This window comes from Lontra canadensis, unplaced genomic scaffold (genome assembly GCF_010015895.1).
Source record: "Lontra canadensis isolate GAN:19392208 unplaced genomic scaffold, GSC_riverotter_1.0 scaffold103, whole genome shotgun sequence".
In the NCBI taxonomy this organism is placed as follows: Eukaryota; Metazoa; Chordata; class Mammalia; order Carnivora; family Mustelidae; genus Lontra; species Lontra canadensis.
This window is the reverse complement of record NW_022631097.1, coordinates 4,674,176-4,697,841: the sequence shown is the minus strand read 5'-3', so window position 1 is coordinate 4,697,841 and position 23,666 is coordinate 4,674,176. Positions and strand designations below refer to the sequence as shown.

Below are 23,666 nucleotides of genomic sequence, written 5' to 3'. Positions count from 1 at the left end.
TTATGAGTCACCAGACCCCCTGGTAAGAGGTTTGCCTGGATTAACTGAATTAACTTTCTCAGCATATCTCCCATTTTCAGATGAGGAAAGAAAGGCAGTAAGAGGTGAACTGTTATACCCAGGGTCATCTAGCTAGGAAGTGATGGAGCTGGGCTCAGAGGCCAGGAATCCTGGCCACAGAACTCATGCCCTCACCTGCTCTTCTGTACCTTCTACATGCAGTCTGGCTGCTTAGGGTCCAATGAATAAGTCTTCCTTACGTTGGGGAGGTTGGAAAGTCAGTTAGCCTTCCTGTTTTTTTTTTTTTTTTTTTTTTTAAGTTGTTATTTATTTTTAAGAGTATCATACAGTAAAATTGACTTCTTTTTGGGGATGGTACAATTCTATGAATTTTAATTAATGTGTTCATGTAGCCACCATCACAATTAGGGTATATAACTATTCCATCACCTCAAAAAAGCCCCTGAATTATAGTCACACCCAGCTCTCCCCACTTACCTCTGGCAACTACCTGTGTTCTCCATTCCTGTAGTTTGTCTCCTCTAAAATGTCAGATGAATGGAATAATTTGTCCTCTGAGAATGACCTCTCTCACCTCACATAACACTTCCCCATCTTTGCTCTTCCCTGATTGGAACCTTTTCCCTCTCCCGCACACCAGAATTGAGCAGTAACACCCTTCAGATTGTCATACGGTCACCGTGAGTTTCCCCATTTTAAGGAAATTGATAAAGTATCTGAAAGAGTTTTTCCCAAGAGTGAAGTGAGGTGTGCTGCAGGCTTATTGTAGTCACTTCTTGGTTTTGTAGGGTCTTGATCTTGTTCTGAAGTGTGTGCGTAGCAAGCACTTTGAATGATGGAGGACCCGGGAGATGCCCGAAGATGCCTCACAGTGACCTTTCTCCACGGAATTGTGTCACTGAAAGCTGAAAAGGAAAATATTTGTCAGGGAATTTCACTTAAGTGCCATCAAGTATTGACTTTATTTGTTGGTGGCTTGTTTATTGTCTTAGCCTCATTTTAATTAAGTGGTGTTCTAGGATTTTTAAATTTTTTTATTATTTTTTTTTTTTGCATTGGTGCTTCTGCTTGGTAAGAGCTTTTTAACTCTTTGCCTCATAGCTTGTCCTAGTTTTGAAGATTTTTGTACTTATGAGGTATGGTAATATCTCATTTAAAAAGCTGTAAATGTGACTTACACGTGGGAGTTTTCGGGTAAAAAAATTAAAAGAACTGTTTTCCTTTTGAATTTTTAAGACTTTACCTGCCAGTAAGATCAATACTGTAATAAGGCAAGGGTTATAAACTGTTGTTTCCCACCAAATGGTCGTTTGGTTTTGCTTTCTTTTTCTTTTATGTAACAATGTTGTTTTCCTCATCACTATTACAAATGAATTTTTTAAAAGATTTTATTTATTCATTTGAGAGAGAGAGCTGGAGAGAAAGTGAGATCATGGTGGGGAGGAGGGGCAGAGGGAGAGGGAGAAGCAGGCTCCCTGCAGGGCTCCATCCAAGGACCCCGGGATCATGACCTGAGCTGAAGGCAGACGCTTAAGTGACAGAGCCACCCAGGTGCCCCACAAATGAAATTTAAAATGTATGCCAGTATTTTGAAATAAATATTGATTGTAAATTCTGCAACATGTAGATTAGTAATTTATACAAATTGTAAATTTTACATAGCTCATTTTTCAGGTGCTCTAGTATTAATGTTATCTTATTGTTACATCAAATGTATAAAACTATGGATTTAAATGTTCTTACATTGAAAACTAATAATAAAATTAGGAAATTTTACCTTGTGGTGATTTTCTTTCATATTATAGTCACATATGTTTTCTTGGAGAATGAAGAAGGTACGTGGTATTTTGTATTTCCCTTGCATTTTTTTGCAACATACTACAATTAACATGAAAATTAAAGTCTGGTTTTATGTGATTTCATTAAAAAAGTAGAAAGAATTCTATCTCAGTTTAATGCTAAACTCAGTATTGAAGCCACTTTAGCACTCGTAGTTGGGAGTCATTTCAGCTGAGACAGGGAACTCATATTTAGTAAAAGGCCTATAAAGAGAGAATATGGCTTTGTTTTCTGCACAAAGGCAAGAAAGTAGTTAAATCAGTCTTGAAACTATGTTGTCTGTCAGTTGAAAAAAAATAAAAAACTGCCTCTGTAGTTCTTCCCCGGAGCCCGGAGCCTGGCAAACGTGTGAGCACCATACTGTAAACAATGTTTGTTAGGAAGTTTTAGAATATTTGAGAGAAGATTCTGCTTTTTTGAACCATAGAATTAGGAAGAATTCACTTGGTGTTTATATTTGAAGGAGAAAGGCTTTTCTGAAATAAGGTTAGTGAACGTATTTTCTTTGGAATGAAACCCCCTTGATTGGAATAAGAGTTAATAATATGTTCAGCAAGAAGCCGCTTAGCCCTACTTGTTTAGGAAAATGTCAGTAATGGAAATGCAGTAGGGCCAGCCAAATGGCATACTTGCTCAGGTTTTCATTTTTACCCTCAGATCTTGGAAGAAAGCTTCCATCAAATTCCCTCTTGGTTTTGTCTTTCTTCATTAGGCCGATTTTGTGAAAATTGCTCACCCTGAGCGCGCATTCAGAGAGGCGGCGGAAGAAGCTTGTAGAAGTATTGGCACCATGGTAGAAAAGTATGTTCTGCTCCCCTTCATTACAACCTTGGGTGACGTGGTCTTGTGGATTTGTGCTTGAAGAACTTGGTCTCCAGCGCTTGTCCCCACAGGGCGTGGGGAAGAGGGAGGGCCCTGGGGACAGGCCCTTGCGAACTGCTCCCCGGCTCCCGCAGCGCAGCGAGTTGTTTATCTCTGCTCATCTGTTCTGTCACTTAGCTTCCTTGTCTGTAAGTGAAGTAATAACATGATTTCCCTCTTAGAGTTACTGTGAGGAAAATGAGACAGTTGCTTCTAGAGGCATCAGGCACATAGCTAATACCCACGCCCCCACTGTTGTTTACATTGAGAGTTTTTTAGTACCTCAGTGGCAAGTTGGAGTTTCTTGATGATTCTGTGATTAAATTGCTATTGTACTAATGGCTGTGGGCCAGAGACAGGTAGCCTTGGGGTCCCTGGGATCTGGGGTGGGGAGGGCTAGTCAGGGGGTTCATTAAACTCTCAAGGAGGGCTGAGGTAGGCTGGGGCCTTGATGAAGTGAGTTATTTTCAGGCAATCTTGAGGTAAATTGAAATATTTTAAGCCACTTATGAGAGCTCATAAGTGCTCATGAAAATGACTTCGAGGTGGACAGTGCCATGTTCAAAAACACTTAGGTGCGAGACACCACGCCAGAAAGGGTCAAAAGCCAGCGGGAGTGCCAGGGCTCACCTGGCAGGAATTTACAACTGGAAACCATTGGAAGAATTTCTGACAAAGCAGAAGCTGGAGGAGGAGCGTGGTGACCGAGCGTGGTGGCTTCTCTGGTTTGACAAGGCTTGCTGAGGACCCAGCCCTTCAGGAGATGCTGCTCCTGCTTCTGACCCATCGAGCAACATTTGCTGCCTTTGGGACAGTGCGTGTGATTCTCTTACAGCCATTGAAAACCGACTCACTGAGATAAAACTGGTCCCTGTGCACTGCAGACACGGGGCATGAGGAAGGGACTGGAATTGGGGTCTCCTTGGAAGAAAGAGCCTCACCCAGGGAAAAGCCCTAGGAAATGAGTCAGAGCTGCCTGGGTGCCTGCCTGAGGCACCTTGAGCACTGTATTGGGCCTGATTTTAGGTAGTACAGCTCTGGAATAATGGATGTGGGTTCTTAATTTTGTGGGAGGACAACAAGGGAGCCATAATTGGTAGCAAAGTGTGGTCAAGAGGATCTGTGCAAGGTCTTCACTTCATCCTGGAGAGCGTTTCAGTCTTTCCTTCTTGGCCACACTCCAACGGCTGGCCCGAGGCCCTCCGAGAGCCGGGATTGCTCTCAGTCCTCCTGGAGCACCAGGACTCCTTTTCTCCTTGGTCTAACTGAACTGTATCGTTACCGCTTCCGCTGATCTTCAAGAAACAGGAGGATTTCAGGTTCATGTGTAGAATTGATTGATTTTTGGGTAGAGGAAATAAAAGCCTAAAATTAGGTGTGTTTGTTTAGAGCTAATGCCAGCTTTAGGCTAAAATGGAGACTTTATCTTAAGATCTCATGACATAAAACATAATGTGGGAGATTTATTGAAACTTTTGAAGAGGCTTAGTGCAGGCTCTCGAATGCCTGTCCTTTTGACATGTAGTAGCTCATAGGGGGAGCAGGCCTGGAGGAGGTAGGTGCCCACACTGATATTCTCCTGGTTTCCTGGGATTGTGGCCTGGGAGCAGGAGAGGTGGTATGCCTGCCTGCCCTTGTTGACCATTTTCCCACTGAGGTGACTGCCTCAGTTCCCTTGGTCTTGGGGGTGGCCCATGAGAACCACAGAAACTCTTGGATTTCTACAAAGCTGCAGGTGTTTGATTATGCACTGACTAGGGAACATGACCATCCTTGAGTTCCTGAGTAGGAATGGACAAGATGGTTCTTACAGCCTTGCCCTTCCCTGAGGGTCCACAGGGCAGGGAGCAGATTATATCTAAAACCAGTTCACTCATTAGCCCCGAGAGTGCCAGGTCTTTCTGGCATCCAGGGAAGAAGAAAGAACTCAGGACCTAGAAATGGGACTGTGGCTTGGGTTGAGGGCAGAACTCGGGTTGGGGAACCAAGGACAGGATGGCAAGGCCACCTAATGATAACTACTATTTGTTCCTTCATAGGGGGAACATCTTATTTAACCCTTGGGGTGACCTGAAGTCTAACAAGCTGGGGGAATTCAAATACTTGCCCAAAGTCACAGAGTGGTAGTAGGGCTGGTGTCGTGACTCTAGCGTGGGGCCCCGAAGCCTGTGTCCTTGAGCTCTCCTCGACATGTGGGCCTGCCACTCTGGCCCCGATGGGCAAAGGTTACCTGGGTTATAGGCTCTTCACTTTGGAACTGGAGAATCTGTGTTTAACCTTCCTCCCATCATCACTCCTTTTCTTATTAAAGAAACAAACGGCCATGGGCATATTGCTAACAATGACTTCTCAATGGCAGTGGGCTCGGATCACTCAGATCACCCTACTTCATTCCTCCCACTCCCCTCTTTCCTGTCTGCTCTTCTGGTTCCAGCTGCTGCCTGTGGCTTTAAATGTATCCGTTTACCTTTCAGAACACTTAGTACCTTGAGGCTTTGCTTAAGGACTGCCTGTTTCTGTACTAACTGTGGTTATGCTATTATTTTTCCAAATGAAGAAACAAAACAAACCCCCAAACCTTTGGCCTCCGGGCATATGTATGCTAGGATGTGACACCATTCTCTTAATGTAAAATTAAAAAGAAGGTGTTAGAAAATCATTTAATTTTTTTTTTCATTTGTAATTTTTCTAGGTTGAACACAAATGTGGAATTATATCAAAGTTTGCAAAAATTGCTAGCTGATAAAAATCTTGTGGATTCCCTTGATCCAGAAACCAGGTACTCATTCCTTTGCGTTCATTATGGTTGTGATCATAGGGGCAAGATGGGAAGACCACCCCTTCCCTCGCCACGGTCTCTGCACTCACAGCCCCTGTTTGTCCTCAGTGTTTCTCCCCAGGTGTCAACATGACTCTGGCACTTTCTTTAGGACTTCATTCAAATGGTGTCTCCTCCTCTTTGGTACCAGGTCATGCCCCATCCTCTTACCTGCTTGTGTTTTCAGTCCTAATCATTTCCAGCATGATCTGTTTGCTGACTTGTTTACATCCCTCTGCCTGGCTAGACCGGAAGCTGCAGGAGGGCAGGGACTGGTCTGTTTTGTTCAGAGCCGCATCCCAGCACAGGCAGACTTTCTTGGCCTGCAGTAAGTGCTTAACAAAGGAATGACTTCCCGTGAGCAGTTGGCAGTAACGCTTAGCTCCCTGCTTGAAGTTCTATAACCGGTGCCACCGGAGGAGAGAAGCAAATTGATTTTATTGACTGGTTGGATGTCATGAGCCTTGAAATAATTTCTTTGGATTCATTTGATTACCTTTATTATTCTGAATTGAAAAAGCTGAATTTCTAAGTCACTGCATAAAAACATTTGATAGAGGATTTTGGATACCATATTTCTTTGCTCAAATATATTTATTTATGATTTTAGAAGTGTGTCATTAATCCATCTATATATTACTTGTAGCACAGAGGTTAATATTTTTTCTTACCTGTTTATAACTTATATACTTTTTTTTTAAAAAAGATGTTTTTAATCATTTGAGACATAGAGTGTACAAGCAGGAGGGAGCTAGAGAGGGAGAAGCAGGCTCCCTGCTGAGCAGGGAGCCCAATGTGGGGCTTGATTCAGGACCTTGAGATCATGACCTGAGCCTAAGGCAGTCGCTGGAACCCTGGGTTCTGGGTTCTAGGCTCTTCACTCAGGAGATTTACTGAGCCACCCAGGTGTCCCACTTATTTACTTTTTATTTATGGGGCACTTCTTTTCACTCCTTGATTCTCTTCCTTCCCTCCTTTCTGTCTCCATATGTGGCTTCTGACCCCCACATGAGGCCCTGTTCTGTAGGGATCAGTTGGTACTGGGGTCTTGTTAATCGGATATGTGATTACCATGCTATGGACCATACGGTGAGGCTGTCTTTGGGGGATTATTTTCACCTGACTTCTAATATGTAGATAGTGGTTTGATCTTACTTCGCTTCATTGATCTTGTGTCTCAGGATACTAGTAAAGCTAGCTGTACCATCAGAATAGTCTGTCTTTGCTATACTTTTAGGCTTGAGCATGATATTGTCTTCATTAGCGAAACAAAAGTTGAATGCCTGCTCATAGGTATTTATATTCAATGGTACGACTTTGAGTAGAGACAGCAGGCTATTCATAATTTGACTTTGCTAAAGATTGACTTTTCTACATTTAATGTAGAGAAATTGCAGTGGGCTAGCAGACTATTTTAGGTGCAAAGGACTTGTTCTAACAGGATACATACCTCATTTCTAGGTGTCACTAAAAATGCCAAGAGGATTTTTAAAGTAACAAAATGGTAACTACATTGGGGAAAATGAGCTGGGCAGAATATCAGTATTCTAGAAAGGAAAGGTAACTTGAAATGGGAGGAAGAAGAATTTGAAGTACTAAAACTGAAATACCATGAAACTTGTGTGTCATCAGGAGAGCTGGCTAGCCCCCAGAGAGAACCTTGTGTGTGGTAAATGCGTGCAAGATGACAAATTATAAAGTGCAAGTATAAAACAGAAAATTGTGGTTTTAACCAATTATCTTGGCATAACAGGTTATGAAAGAAATGATTTAAATTGAGTAGATCATCCTCTTATTCTTTGATACATTCTATGAAGTCCGTGTTCTATGAGCTGTTCAAAAAGTATTCCCAGAAGGGTCCCATTAGTTAAGTTAATGTACTGTCTGCTCTTGAACAGTTTTAGCTGATTGCGGTCTTCGTGAAGCCCAGCTATAAAGAAACCTGTTTCACTTGGGTTTTTCCAAAACCATTAAGAGCTTTCTTGTATGCAAAGAATATAACAAACACATCATCTTCAGAAAATATAATGGAGGGAAAATCCCAGTCACAAGAGCAAAAAAAAAAGTGTAATACACCTTGAAATAAACTGAGGACCACAAAGCTTGTAAAACCTCAACACACACACACGCGCACACAGGCATGTACACACATTGGGAAGCATGAAAGATGATCTTTAAGTAGTGAAACGTACCATAGTCTGAGATAAGAAAGAAGAAAGCTTCAGGGGTGGTCTCTACTGGTCTGTAAGTTTAGTGCTACCCAGTCTACAAAGGAAGATTTTTCTGTTGTAACTTAAAATGATTTTGAAGTCATAGACAATAAATATGCCAGAATAGGCAGGAAAAATCTGGTGAGAAAGGTACTAAAAAAGGATTTGTACCAGGTAGTAAGACATCATAAAACTGCTATATTTTAAAGAGCATTATAGGGACACCTGGGTGGCTCAGTGGGTTAAAGCCTCTGCCTTCAGCTCAGGTCATGATCCTGGAGTCCTGGGATCGAGCCCCACATCGGGCTCTCTGCTCGGCAGGGAGCCTGCTTCCCCCTCTCTCTCTGCCTGCCTCTCTGCCTACTTGTGTTCTCTGTCAAATAAATAAATAAAATCTTAAAAAAAAAAAAAGCATTATACTTTACACTGCCAGCATAGTCAATGAAAGAAAAGAAAAATTCAGACAGTCACAAATATATGCAAGACTGTATTTAGTATATGATAGAAGTGTTATTTCCTATCAGTAGGGAAAGACTTGGTTTTCAGTAAATGATGTTAGGCCAGGAGATAACTATTTGGGGGAAAAAGTAGATTACTTAAAGATATGAATTGACCTTGGAAGGTGAGACGTCTGGCTTCTCATAATACCAAAGTCAGACCACCAATGATTGATTTGATGATATCAAGACTACAAACTTTGGTATGGTAAAACTTTTCCACATTCAAAGTTAGAATACACAATGGGACAAATGTTACTTATATGCTAAAGGGTTAATATCTTTACTGTGTTAGGAGGCCTTACAGATTACTAAAAAACAAAATAAAACAAAAAAGTGGATCTCCTGATAGAAAATAAGGTAAAGGATTCTTTCTGTGAAACTCTCCTTTCACAAAATAAGGAATAGCGGGCAGATGGCCATTAAACTTGGAACCATGTAGCAAGTGTAACACTGGGAATCGTGTGAAGTGGGGATAGCACACGCGGCCTCTGCTGTTGTAGTGCCCTGGGTGGATATTGGCTCCTTGACTCTCTAGGTCTTGTTTTCTCCTCTGTAGGAGAATAAAAAAAGTACTTCATAAGATTATTATGAAGTTTGAATGAAGTAATGAAAGTAAAATGTCTGGTACATGGTAGTCATTCAAAGAATGGGATTCTACCATCCTTCAAGAAAGATCGAACAAAGAGCCCTTCACTTAACAAAGCTGAAACAGAGCAGTAGTGTTCTAATGGCTTGGGATGATGGGTCCTCTCTGGTTAAGTGTAAACTGATAAATATTTATGGAGGACACCTTTTTGGTCAATTTAATTCTTGGAACGTATCCTAAGGAATGAATAAGGATAAAGAGATGTATGTAACAGGGATATTTGTCATAGCATGGATTATGGGAGTGGGAAAAATGAAAATATCTTTAATCCATACGACCAAACATTACAAACATTAAAAACCATGTTTTTGAAGAGTATTTAAAGAGATAGTGCAGTGTTCAATGTTTGTGGTATAATTTTAAAGGAAAACCAAGATACAAAAATCTATTTTAGTTGACTCCCAATTATTTTAAAGAAGTAGTATAATATATTCAAAGGAGATTGGATAGAAGCCAAGGGAAGGTCTTTTTTGTTGTTGGTGTTAGCCACAAGTTCATTGCCACTGAGACAGTATCTTTATGAGACCAAAGATGCTGCCTCTGCCTCTGCTTCTCAGGACGGGGTCCTGTTGCACGTCTCCCACCAGTCCACCTGACCCAACAGCCAGACTGTTTGATGTTCCACTGTGAGGGAATTAGTGCCCCATACATACGTCCATTCAGAAACTCAGCGAACATTTTTCAAGTATCCACTATGTGCTGGGCACTGTGCTAATTTTTCTAACTGTATTTTATTTAATTTCACATGTTCTTCATGTGTATTTTAATAGTGGTGGTTATCTTTGGTGAGATAAGTGATTTTCATTTTTCTCTACATTTCTACATAAAGCTGTTACACAATAAACTTATATAATAAACTTACCATATACAGTACATTTCCATCCCCATTTATTAACCCCTGTTATCTTTTCCCCCCTCTTATTAAAATAAACAGAAAATGCCTTTGCTGGAAAAGAGAGAGGAGAGTGTGTTTTAGGTTGACTATTCAGGAAGGGAGATCACCATGAGGTAGAGATAATGGGGATATTTTAGGGGCTTAAGTGAAGCACTTTACATTATTTAAGAAAGAAGGTAAGTGAGTAAATTATTAATGTGGTCTATTGAATTTTCAGAATTTTAGAAGAACTTCGATTCACAATAATCAGGAAGATAAATATACCCTTTATGAAAAGTCTAAGAAAGCCAGGAGAGTAGATCAAATATTTAGATAACTTAGTTCCAGAAAACTAGTAGTTTAAAAAAAAATTATTATTGACAGAAAAAGGTGTTACACCTGAAATTGGTTCCAAGCATGCAGCAGGATTAAAGAGAAAGAAAACAATTCTCATTAGCCAAGAAACTCAGCTTCCGGCACAGCATCAAAGAATTTAATATTCTAAATAGCTGCTACTAGTTGGAAGAAAAACTGGAAATCTCATACAGTAGGCCTTTGAAAAATTGTCCAAGTGTTCACTGTTTTATGTTTTTAATTATTGGGATTTGGATGGAGTTGAAATAAATAAGCAATTATCATGGCGGCATCCTCAGGTTTGTAGTCTCTGAATAAGGGAATAAGCTCTTACATGTAAAGCAAATCGTAATTATTTTTCATGTTCTGTAATACATGTATTGACTTTTTTTAAACATTGGTTGAAGTTATCTTTTGTTTCCTCTTTGCTTATTCTACTTAAACATCCTTATAAACCATTTACAATCCAGTACATGACTTTCCATCGTATGGCTCCAGTACAACCTTTTTAAAAAATTCTGTGTTCTCCTAACAATTTTTTAAACTGTTTTTAATTAATTAATTTTTTTTTATGTTCTGTTAGCCAGCATATAGTACATCAGCAGTTTTTGATGTAGTGTTCAACAATGCATTAGTTGCGTATAACACCCAGTGCTCATCCCAACGTGTGCCCTCCTTATTGGCCATCACCCGGTTACGCCATCCCTCCTGCGCCCTCTTTTCTGTAACCCTCAGTTTGTTTCCAGAATCCATAGTCTCTCATGGTTTGTTTCCCTCTCTGATTTTCTTCCTATTCAGTTTTCCCTCCCTTCCCCTGTGGTCTTCCATGCTGTTCCTTATGTTCCACATATGAGTGAAACTATATGATAATTGTCCTTCTTTGCTTGACTTATTTCACTCAGCATAATCCCCTCCAGTCCCATCCATGCCAATGCAAATGGTGGGTATTTATCCTTTCTGATGGCTGAGTAATATTCCATTGTGTATGTGTACCACATCTTTTTTATCCATTCATCTGTTGAAGGGCACCTTGGCTCCTTCCGTAGTTTGGCTATTGTGGACATTGTTGCTATGAGTTTGTTAAATGGAAATCATAAATGCTTTGGAGCCCACAGCAGTGGCCCCTAATTTGGCTGGTAGTGGAGGAAAGCCTTCAGAGAGACCTCACAGTGGAGGAGAGGGTATTTCATGAGGTGCTAAGTTCATCACAGCAAGGACTTCTGACCTTGAGAAAGGTCATCCTGTAGGGATGGAGGACTAGAGGCAAGGTGACCCAGTAGGGCTAATTATAGTATATCAGGGCAAGGGCGGGCAGCAGCCTGGACTAGGATAGCGGTAGTAGGGAAGGAGATAAGGGGTTAATTTGGTTGATTGTCCTATTTCTTTCTAATTTCTTCCCCCACAGCACCAGATAAATAGGTGCCATTTACTGTGTAATTTTCATATTGCCAATAAAGAAGTGATGTGCAGTTATTTCTTTCTTACATGTTAGTAATACTAGCATAAGCTCTGTGAGATACAGTCTTGTTTCCTGATCCCCTGATAGGTAGTTATCAGATTTACTTAAGAATGATATTAGACTCTTCTGGACATCAGGGACCGTGTGTTTTACTCTAATATGTTTGAAGAGCTGTGTCTACCAGTCCAAGCTTTTGTGGCATAGCATGGTAACGTCTTGTTTCCAGCACAGACACAATTTTCTTCCATTTACCATATGCTATGGATTCAGTATTTTAATTCCTCTTGTGTCTAATGGGAAGTAAACAATATCAAATGGACTTTTAACTAAAAAGGGAGAGGTGTCTTTCTGAGTATAAAATATTACAGGAGAAAATTAATGAAAAGTTGCCCCTTACTTTAGATATTATCAAGATACCTTCTATTTCACTGTGGTTTTTTTTTTTTTTAAATTCTGATAGAATTGTTAACAGCAGGGAAAGGGTGGGAAAATTAGACCTTGCTCCTAAGTTTGCAGATGCATTTGATGATAATTAAAAATGATGCTGCTCTCTACAATGCAAACTAGTACTAATTCTGGAAATGGTGAGGAACCTTCCTTCACAAGTCTTAAGCAAATTCAGCATAAAGTATATGGAAGCTGGTAAGTAAGGAACCTGCTTGATGATCTCTCTTTGAACTCCCCACATACTTTATTCGTATTTCTGTTAGGAAATTTACTACATCTTTAACCTTGTATTCATTTGTTCAAAAAGTATTTGTCCCCTTATGAGACCATGCCTTATGAAACATACATGCCTTTACCCACAAGCCCCTTAGAGTATACTTCTGTTAAATATACATGCTAGATAAAGCTGTGTTATAGTTATCTGTATACAGGCTTACCTGTTTGCAATTGGGCAGCATGTGTATGTCCCACAAGTACTTATTTGGTGGGTTGTGTAATGTATGTGGCAAACATTTTTTGAAGGAAAGACAGTGGACAGTTGAAAAGATGTCCGTCTCTTCTAGAATAAAACTAGCAGACAAATTTCACCTCATTGGAATAGTCGTCATTCCTTTGGTTCAATTTAAGGCTTATTGTACAGTTAACATGATATATATGATACCAGATCATCTATAGGAGAGCTTAAAAGCCCAGTCAGTTTCAAACATATTATCTGTGTGTGTGTTTGTGTGTATGTGTGTATATATGTGTGTGTTTGTATGTATGTGTGTATGCATACGTTTGGCTTTTGGGGAGTATTATTTAAAAAGTCCAATTTATTTAACAAGAAAGTGATTTTGCTAATTATTATTACCTGTTATAACCTGGGTTCATTTTGTTTATAGGCGAGTGGCTGAACTGTTTATGTTTGATTTTGAAATCAGCGGAATCCATCTAGACAAAGAAAAGGTGACTCACTCTTCTCTGTTTTTCTCTGCTCGTTTTACTAATTTTTTAAGATTTTATTTATTTATTTGATAGAGAGATCACAAGTGGGCAGAGAGGCAGGCAGAGAGAGAGAGACGGGGAAGCAGGCTCCCTGCTGAGCAGAGAGCCCAATGTGGGCCTCAATCCGAGGACCCTGGGATCATGACCTGAGCTGAAGGCAGAGGCTTAACCCACTGAGCCACCCAGGCGCCCCTAGTTTTACTAATACTTAGTTGGTATATTTATTGCTACAGTCCTTGTACGTTGCTTAAATTTGCATATCATAAAAACTTTAGGTTATTTGTGTTATGGATTTCTTCTATTATATTTGAATATGGTGCTCTCTGGAAGTTTGTCTATCATCCTTGATAACTCAGAACTAAGAAATTACTTGAGACCGTTGGGGTGTTTTAGATGTCGTGTATCCTTGATGGATGACCAGGAAGGAGAGGCAAGTGAACAGGAAAGCTGAGAATTTTGAAGATTGAGGTCTGGGAGTGGAGGTACAGAGACTATCACCGAGACCTTTACATAAGTGTACTTATTCATATTCTGCATGTCTTCGAAAGATCCACACGGTTTTGTTCTGGAAGCAGGAGGCAGGGCTGATGCAGTGTCTGCTCTGGAATACGAGGGACCATAGACATTGTTCAGACCCCTCCTTTCACAGATAGGATATAGGACAAAGTGACTGGTTCAGGATTCCATCCTTAAGAGTCCAGAGTGTCTGACCCTGGACACTTCTCTTTCTAGAGCACAGCATCCTAACAAGCCAAATGCCCTTGTTTCTATAGTACACTCAGGGCTGGGAGAATGAGGGTGACTTCACCACCACCACCAGATCCGTCTGCTCTGTGTTATCTCCCCTCCTTGCTTGGTGTCTATTATGGTTATGACTATTTTTTTTTTGTAGTTATGTTTCTCCTACTAAATAGGACATAATATTACCTATTAATAGAGATCAGTTTATCAGAGTACATTGGGAAGTAGAGGTCAGGGTCTCGGGAGGTATAGCACCTGCATTAGGTAATATTTTGCTTGTTGCTCGGTTTGAATAATGTTGGAGCCACTGGTGCACTGTTGTGTTTATGTGGCTTTAAGGACTCAGCACGAGACTCCTGCCCTAACCCTGAGCCTACACAGGCTGCCCAGCAGTCCCCAAGGCTGATAGGCTCTGCGGTACATTTATGTTGTTAAAAATGGACACATTGGCCCCTCCTCAAGCCAGTTCTTTGTTAGTACTTCTCTGTATAGTGAATCCACTAGTCTCTGAGTCACTCAAATACAAATTTGGGGTCAGTTCACATTTTTTAATTCCCCATACTTCCATGTCTTAATTAGTTACAGAGTCCTCAGATCATTTCTTTAGAACTCCTGCATCTGTCTGCCTCCCTCAAACAACTCACCTTGAACCTTATCACCATATACCTGGGCTGTCTGAAAGGTCTTTGTCTTCCTAATACTCATTATAGTTACTAGTGATTAAGTATTTGCTATTTGAAGCATGTATTTTTCATCAGATCTTCATAACAGCTTTGGGGCTGTTTGAGTATTACTATCATTCCTGTTTCGTAGATGAGGAACTGAGGCACCTAGAATTATGTGATCTACCCAAAGTCACAGAGCTAGTAGGTGGAGGAGGCTTGGACTCCGGAGCCTGTTCAGCTGTCCCTGTCCAGGTTTCCTGCTGATCATTCTGACCTGTCTGTGAACATTGGCGTGATTTTCTTAAAGTATGGACTTGATCATTACTGTCCTGCCCAGAACCTCTCAGTCACTTTCCATTGTCAATAGCAGCTAATATGTAACAAAGAACATCTGTGGCGATGCTCTTGCAGCCCTTCCTGTGCTCCCCTGTAACTCATTACATTGTGCTTTCATGTGTGGCTCAGTCCTGCTCCTCCTCTGTCTACTCACCAGAGCCTGCCTGCCTCAACTCCCCCCAACCCCTGCTAAGGCCTCATGCTGAGACCACTGTGTCTGTGAAGCTTTTATCTCCCAGGTGGAATTTTTTATTCATCTGAATTCCCATTTGACTCCTTTCATGCACATGGCATTTATCTTTAAGTACCTGTTGTTGAAGCTGTTCCTCTTGTATTACTTACCTAAATTAGGGGCTTCTCAAGCACCAAGAATGCTGGTCATGCTTTTTCCAGATTTGGCCTTGGCAAATACTGAAAGATTGTGTGACAAATCATAATAATGCTAGCTAATACTAATTAAGTTTGATATTCAGAAGGAAGATAGCAGAGAGTAGTAGAGTTGCTAGGAGAGATAAGTGAATAGTCTTGTTATTTTATGCAATCCTCAGGAAAGATATTTTTGAAACTTTACTCAAAAGTATTATGTGTCAAGTCAAGGTCTGTTTCAACAACATTGAACCTGCTGCTTTTACTTCTCAAATGTTCTTACAAGGATAGCTGCCCTTCCTGGCAAGTAACTCCCTGGAACCCACAAACATTAAAGATGCAAGTAAAGTTAAACTTAATGAACTCCTCTCTCGTAACTTCTGTGTCTGTTCTCCAAGGGGCTCCACTAGGACAGGATAAAAGGAGACGTTACACTTCTGAAAAGGGATCTTGAAGGAGACCCACCTACATAATGTGTACAAATTGTAAAGAACTATGTATTCTTTCTGTATTCTTTCTTTTTTCTTATTTTTTAATTTTTAATTAAATTAAAATGAAATAAATAATTTCTTAACTTTTAAGGTCTCATATGAATATAACTTAATTTAAAATGAATGGAAGTATATATTTTTTTAGCAATTTGCTAAATAACACAATTTCATAGAATTCTTTGAGTTCAGAGTACTGCATCTTTACCTCAGAATGATGAAAGTATGTTTTTTAGGTGTCATTTGCTAAATAACACAATAATTTCATAGAATTCTTTGAATTCAGAGTACTGCATCTTTATCTCAGAATGATGAAATGCTATTGGAAATTGGTGAAGGCAGGAAGTAAACCCAGTTTTTAATTTTCTGGGGATTTTAACAGGTGATAAATTCTTTGAAATAATTGTATCACTCCCACCCCCTCCCATCCCACCCCAGAGTAAAAGGCTTTGGGGAATATTTTTGGAATTACAGTGTAATTTCCTGGTCTTTTACCTTTTTGGTTATTCCACTGGTTACCATTAGGTGGCAATAAATGGCCATCGTAGAGACAAAATAGGTAAAGAGAAATCTGGACTATAAAGACATTGAAGTACCTGGAAACTAATTTTTCCCCTGACCTGAAGTTTGAATTCTCGATATTTTAATTTTTTTTTAAATGGGCTCCATACCCAGCGTGGAACCCAACATGGGGCCCAGTATGGGGCTTGAACTCACAACCCTGAGATCAAGATCTGAGCTGAAATCAAAAGTCGGATGCTTAGCCCACTGAGCTACCCAGGCGCCCCTATATTGTAAAATTTTGGTTGTTAATATATACTTGATTTTCCCCCAGCATCTTATCAAGTGTACATCGGCATTTTAAATACCTTTTAAAAAGTATTAGTGCTGCTTAACTTTTTTTAGGGTCATAGTACAGTTTAGAATGTTGACCGCTAGTGACCCCCATCCCAGAAAGTTCTGCATCTGATTTCACCTGAAGTCATTATAAGAGCAGGTCCAGATACCCACCTAGTTTTCTAATAACAATAACTACAATTACAACTTTTTGCTTGTCTTGCAGTAGACCGGACAGATGACGTGGACTACTTTATGTTTCCTCCAAAACATTTGTGGTGCCCCCTTTGACAATACACATTTTCTCAGGCGATTGTATGTCCTAAAGGTGTGACTGCCAGAAAAACCCCCGTGGGTGTGCCAGCCACGTCACTGTCAGTGAGTCGGCAGGCTGACGGGTGCCAGGCGCGGAGCTGAAGTGTGCGTCCCTGCCCCTCGGGCTCCGTCTGGCTCTGCTCCCCGCTCCACTGCTGTCCTTCTGTCTCTGCGCAAGTGTGTGCAGCCTCAGAACTGCTACAGGGCAGCCCCTATGGATGTTCACTTTACTCTTGTGAAGACCTGCAGAGATTCCTTTGCTTTCCTTTTGGTCTCATCTTTTACGACCCAGTATATTTTCATATTTACCCTTCAACTTGCTCTCTTTAATCTACAAATACTTAAAAGTATCGTATTGGCTAGATTCAACCATGTGCTATTCTCCAATTCACTTAACTAAGAGGTTATCTTGGGGGATAGGGAAGGATCCTGTATTTCCCAATGTTGTTAATTTCAGAGATTAGTTATATAACCGAGGTATAAAATAGATCTCTAGAATTTACATAAATCTTAAGATATAGAAACACTATACAAACAGTTAGGACATTAAATATCTATCGAAAGGAGAATTAACACACTACTTAAATTATTATGTATTTACGGCATAAACAATATACTCAATGTTCATTTTATTTAACATATTGAGTATCTTCTTCAATTAATTTAGCCATATATGTTGCTTTAGCATCCTTACAGATGGTCTATTAAATCAGTTGTGAACTTTTACTTTCAGTGCCTTTAAATAACTTTTACTCCATCTGCATCTAGCGTAAAAGAGCAGTGGACCTGAATGTGAAAATCTTGGACTTGAGTAATACATTTCTTATGGGAACTAACTTTCCCAACAAGATTGAGAAGCATCTCTTACCAGAACACATTCATCGTAACTTTGCAGTCACTGGAAATCATGTCATAATTGACGGTCTACATGCGGAAGCCCCAGATGACTTGGTATGTGCATTCCGCTCTCTTCATAGTTCAGCTCCCATCTGAGTGTTGCTACTGTTTTAACCCCAAATTCAGTGACAATATAATCATACCTTTAAGAATACTTGAGTGTTACTAAGCCCTAAAATTCATCTGTGGGCTTATTAATTCCATAAATGCTTTGAATGATGAAAATGGTTTAATCATTCATCTTTCATAAAGAACTCCGCATTTTTAAAGTATGATCAATAACAATTGATATTTGAGACTACCTTAATGCTTGTAGTCTTTACCTGGAAAAGGTGCTTGATGGCACACGCATTGGGTAATAGTTTTTTCCAGCATGCCCATAACAGAGAACTCTAGTCAAGAATGTGTATCTCCTACTAGTGTATGATTCTAAAAACTTTACTCACCCTGTATAAACCCTTATTTTATTTTTAAAGCAGTGATCACCTGTACAATAGAGAAGCGAGAGTTAGCCTACATAGTCATTGCATGGGCCTTTGTGTCCTGGTACTTATTATACCTTCTACCATTTCTATTTTAAATACAGGTTCGAGAAGCTGCTTATAAAATTTTTCTTTATCCCAATGTGGGTCAGTTGAAATGTTTGGAGGAACTGCTCAGCAACAGAGACCTTCTGGCAAAGTTAGTGGGGTACTCCACATACTCCCACAGAGCCCTCCAGGGCACAATAGCCAAAAATCCAGGTAAGCTTGTTCACCCAACTTTTCAGGACAAAATAGGGTTTTTGTGAAACTGAACTTCTGATTTTAAATACCTATAAATCAGTGTTCTCTTTTTAATATACTCAGAGACCCACTTATTGAGTTTTTCTACATTTTTATGTAGCGCTGACTTTTAACTAGAGCTAGTAATTTGAAATATATTCTCTCCAGTCAAGGAAATTTATTTCTTGTGCATGTTGAGACTAAGTCCATGCTTAAATTTTCACTGATGCTAATTTCAGGTATTTTCATTTTAACTCAGCTAGTTTCTGTGGTCAACCTAACCAAATTGGCTAGAATTAGTGTGAAAGAGGAGGAAAGATCAAAATATCTGCTGAAGACAAGGTTGAATGTAGGCTGGGGCGATACAAACACATAGTTACAGAAACTTTTAAGACAGAAGAGTGCTAGATGGGAGGGTTTGCATTCGGTGGGGAAGAAGCATCCTGGGGTGTGTGAGAGTCTTTCCTTGTGCTCTATTGAATTCTTTTTGATTTAGAATGTATAAAAGAAAGTGTTCTATGATAGTAATAATGTAAGTGTATATAGTAAGTTTTTTCAAAGGCATGTTAAATTGCAGTCATGGTTCAGACTCTGAGTCAGGAGTAGGGTAGTTGTGATGGTGGAACTGTTCAGATTCAAGATATCTTCTAGAGTTCAAATCTACGAGACTTAGTGATGGGTCGAGAGGGGGTAGGAGACAGCATGTTGAGTACCCTTGGTTTCTGGTTGTGCATCTGGGTGGACGTGCCATTCACAAATAGATGTAACAGTAGAAATGAGCTCTGTAGGAGGAAGACCAGATCGTGAATTCTGTTCTGTCTTTATTCCTCCCATGCATATCCTTTCTCTGTCTAGTATGTTCCTATCTTCTCCAAAGTGTTCTTAAAAAATGGCCATTTCTTCTGTAAATGGCCGTTCCCTTGACCCGTCAAGGCTGTCCGCGAAACCATAGGCACAACACACTCAGTTCTTCGTTCATGTTGTTCCCTGCATAGGGCACAGCTCCCCTCCCCCAGTCTGTCTGTTAAAATCCTATACAGTTTTTCAGTGCTCAGCTCAAAACCTACCTCTTTCACAAAGCCTCTTCACTTTTCACTTCCCTTAGATGCCCGTCTCTGAACCCCTTAAGTGTGTACAATTTGTTTCATCCCATTTAACTCCTAAGTAGATCTTATGCCATTTTGTATGTTTTTCTGTGGTCATTGTTGTCACCAGGTTGTTACAATAATTTCTTCTAGTTATTAGATATACAGTTGATCCTTGAATGATGCAGGGGTGCTGACAGCCCCCAAACTTGCACAATCGAAAATTCACAAGTAACTTGATTCTCCCAAAGCTAAACTACTAATAGCTCACTGTTGGCAGGAGGCCTTACTGATAACAAATGGTCGATTTGTTATGTTGTATGTATTATATACTGGATTCCTATAATAAAGTAAGCTAGGGAAAAAACTTCATTAAGAAAAACAGGAGAAAACACATGTATGGTACCGTACTGTATTTGTTGAGATATCCTTGCATGAGTGGACTGCCCAGTTCAAACCCATGTTGTTCAAGGGTCATGTATAATAATAGTAAGATACTTACTCTGGGCCATTATTTCACTTAGTTTCTGTGCAGCTTTGTGAGGTAGATGTTTGTATCCACCTCATAGGATAGAAACCCAAGGTATTAATTACAGTGCTAAAAAGTGGCAGTGTTGAAACCTAAACCCACGCTCTAAATTTGTGGTCCTAATAAGCTGTTTGAGACCAAACAGATGATATAAAAGACATCTTCATTCTCTGTTTTCATCCACTGATTCAACAAATACTTTCTGAGTGCCTACTACATGTGAGATATGAGTCTAGGACTTAGAAATAAATCAGTGTGTAAATCAGATGAGAATTCCTGCTCTTGTACAATTTATTTTTCTGTAAGGCAGATAACAACAAAATACATAGTTAAGGAACTCAGTAGGTTAATAGTTAATACAAGTTTGGAGAAAACTGAGTGGGGAAGGGGATAAGGGATGTGAGCGTGTGGTGGTGGTGTTAGATTTTAAACTGAGTTGACAGGCAGGGACTCGCTGAGGACGGGGGGCATGTGTGTGTAGATCTGAAGGAGCAGGAATAAGCGTATGGCTCACTAGGGGAAGAAGATTCCAGATAGACCCACAGCAGGCTCGGAGATCCCTAGGGTAGCTTGACACATTTGAGGAAAGCAAAAAGGGCAAAATGGTGAGTGGAGTGAGAGAGACAGGTGGTAAGATGTAGAGGCAGACGAAGGAGGGGGTGTATTCGGTAGGGCTTTTCCTGCAGTGAGATGGGAAGTCATTGAGAGGTTTTGAGCAGAGCAGATCTGACTTAAATTTTGCTGGCAGGTCTTGTGCTGCTGACACTGAAATAGACTGCAGAGAGGTAGGAGTGGAAGAGAGGCCATGTAGAAGCTGTTTCGCAGCCATCACGATGAGAAGGATGGCAGCTTGACCAAAATGGTGGCTGTGGAGGGTTTTGCAGTGTGTCTAATTCTGGATATATAGTATTTTGAAGGGGAACCAACGTTTTTAACCTGCTCAACTGAAAAGATACAGTGAGTTACTGTTAACTAAGATGGGGAGGATTGGAGGGTTGGTTTGGTTCAAGTTAAATTGAGATGCCAGTTGTGTCCACCTGGTGATGTTGAGTAGGCAGTGAGATATGTATCTGTGGAATTGAGGAGAAAGTGCTGAGCCAGAGATATGAATCTGGGTCTTTATTTATGTATGCAAAGATTTATTTATTTTAGAGAGAGAGAGCGCATGAGTGGGGGAAACTCGGGGAGAGGGAGAACATGTCCCATTGAGCACAGAGCCTAATGCGGGACTCCATCTCATGACCCTGAGATCATGATCTGAGCCAAAATCAAGAGTCAGACACTTAATCAGTTAGGCCACCCAGTTGCCCTTGAGTCTTTATTTAAATTCTTGAGATTGTATGAGATCTCCAACGGAGTGAGTACATCTAAAGAACAGAAGTCCAGAAAGTGAGCTCTGGGGTCCTCCAATTTTAAGAGGTTAGAGATATGAGGGAAAACCAGTAATGGCCACCAAGAAGGAGCATGAGTGAGAGAAGAGAAAAATAAGCAGAGTGGGTGGTCCTGGAAGATACCCCGAAATGTCTTAAGGAGAGAGTGATCAGTTGACTCAAATGCTAAGGGCAAGTGCAGTCTGAAGAAGGTCGAAGATTGACCACTGAGGTGAGCAGTGTGAGCTGGAGGTCCCTGGTCCTGTAGACCCTAATGCCAGATATCATCACCAGTGAATCCATTGCTCACTAGGTGGCCAGTGTGGTCACAGTTTAGAGTTAGGCTGTTGTGCACAGTCACACAGGAATAAATTCACAGGAATTTAAATTCCTTGAGGAATTTAAAATTTAGTTGGGGAGATCAGTTATATAAACAGAAAGATAAATAATTATAGAGGTCATTGTCTTCTCAGTGCCAAATGAGTGGTGTATGTAGGCAACAAAGTATTGTAGGATTTTAGGAGTTTGGGAAGTTTGTCCAATGCGCCTGTGCTTGTTGAGGGTTTCATGAGGGAAGTGAAACTGGAAATCAGAGGTGAGGGAATGGTGAGCTTTCAGCAGAGAGGGGGAGGAAGGCAGGATGTAAATAAGGGTTAAGGTGGGTGTTCATGGAAACCCCATGGCTTCTTGGTTTAGGTTAACCTCCATTCTTTTCTCAGGCTTTTATTTTACTCAGAAAGAAGATAACTTACATTGGAGATGGCAGGAAACTTAAAACCATATACAAGATCATCTGGAAAATATAAAAACAGTGTTTGTGGCAAACTCTAAAATACATGTGAAAGCTCTCTATACATAAATCAGTGGCAAAAAGTGATAAATTAAAAAATTCATATGAAAAATTCCCTATCATGGGAAATAATGATAGCTGTACTATGTTGCCCTTTGTGAGTTTGTAATAAATATATGACAACTATGGCTGAAGTATTTAGGTACTTAAAAAAATCCTAGCAGAGGTTAAATTTCTAACATTCTAATTTTGGCATATTTTCTTTTGGTATTGATCCTGAAAAGATGATTCTTGGCTATATATAAAAAACAAAAATAGTCCAGAAAAACATTGATTTTTTAAAATTGAATTTTCAGTGAATCATGCACACACACACACACACACACACATTTCATTTATTTATTTGAGAGAGAGAATGAGAGAGAGAGAGAGTATGAGAGAGGAGAGGGTCAGAGGGAGAAGCAGACTCCCCACTGAGCAGGGAGCCCAATGCGGGACTCGATCCTGGGACTCTAGAATTGTGACCTGAGCTGAAGGTAGTCGCCCAACCGACTGAGCCACCCAGGCACCCTTTTTAAAAAAAAAATTTTTTTTTTTTTAGATTTTATTTATATATTTGAGAGAGAGAGAATGAGAGAGAGAGAGAATGAGAGAGAGAGAATGAGAGAGAGAGGGTGAATCATGCTTCTAAATTGTATGGATTTTTATGAACAAATCAGAGTCTAGCTATCTTTTTAAAAAACTTGGGAAAAATTGGAATGGTCTAAATACTTTTTTTCTTCTTACAAATATGGGTAGATAGAAACACATTGAAATTTTGATCCTTCTTTTTAGCTCCCTATTCACTCCTCATTTTGGGGGATAATTGAAGGTTTTGGATTATTACTATGTTTGTTTAATATGTTTTCTGATAAATTGATCATCATCATCTAGAAATATATTATCAACCCTGACACCCTTTGAGAATGATCACTTTAATGGCATTGTAGTGCATAAATTATGACCATTACATTCTAATTTTAACAGGTATGTTCATTTTATTTTATGTAATTAAAGACATTTTCTTTTTCATTTCCTTTCTAGAGACTGTCATGGAGTTCCTTGAGAAACTATCAGACAAACTTTCTGAAAGGTTAGTTTTTATTCTACTCTTTAGAGTGTGTATCATGTAGTTCTTTTTAAAAAGACTCGATTTATAAAAGATTAGGAGGTGACCTATTAAGAATGTAAGTATGGGAATATCGGGTCAGATCTGTGGACTAGTTAGCAGGAGATTGGATTAACTGTGAGGAATACTTAGAAAGCGCATAGCTGTCTTCCTAAGGTGACAATCTTGAAAACATAGGCTGTCCCCTCTGATGAACTAGTTCGTTGTCTTAGGAACCCATCATTGATGTGTAATTAGAAAATTTTTTCCAAGCCTTTTTGAAGCTATACGTTTTCAGCTTGTACCACCAATTTTATAAC

General features: G+C 39.9%; 1 protein-coding gene across 1 annotated transcript in view; it reads left to right on the top strand.

Annotated features, from left to right (window-relative positions):
- MIPEP (mitochondrial intermediate peptidase) overlaps positions 1-23,666 on the top strand; it is a 167,165-nt gene that overhangs the window by 3,512 nt on the left and 139,987 nt on the right. The window contains exons 3-8 of the mRNA XM_032838178.1: positions 2,573-2,661; positions 5,414-5,500; positions 12,914-12,977; positions 17,533-17,715; positions 18,248-18,404; positions 23,283-23,331. Coding sequence (XP_032694069.1) covers positions 2,573-2,661; positions 5,414-5,500; positions 12,914-12,977; positions 17,533-17,715; positions 18,248-18,404; positions 23,283-23,331 — 629 coding nt within the window. The remainder of the gene's footprint in view (positions 1-2,572; positions 2,662-5,413; positions 5,501-12,913; positions 12,978-17,532; positions 17,716-18,247; positions 18,405-23,282; positions 23,332-23,666) is intronic.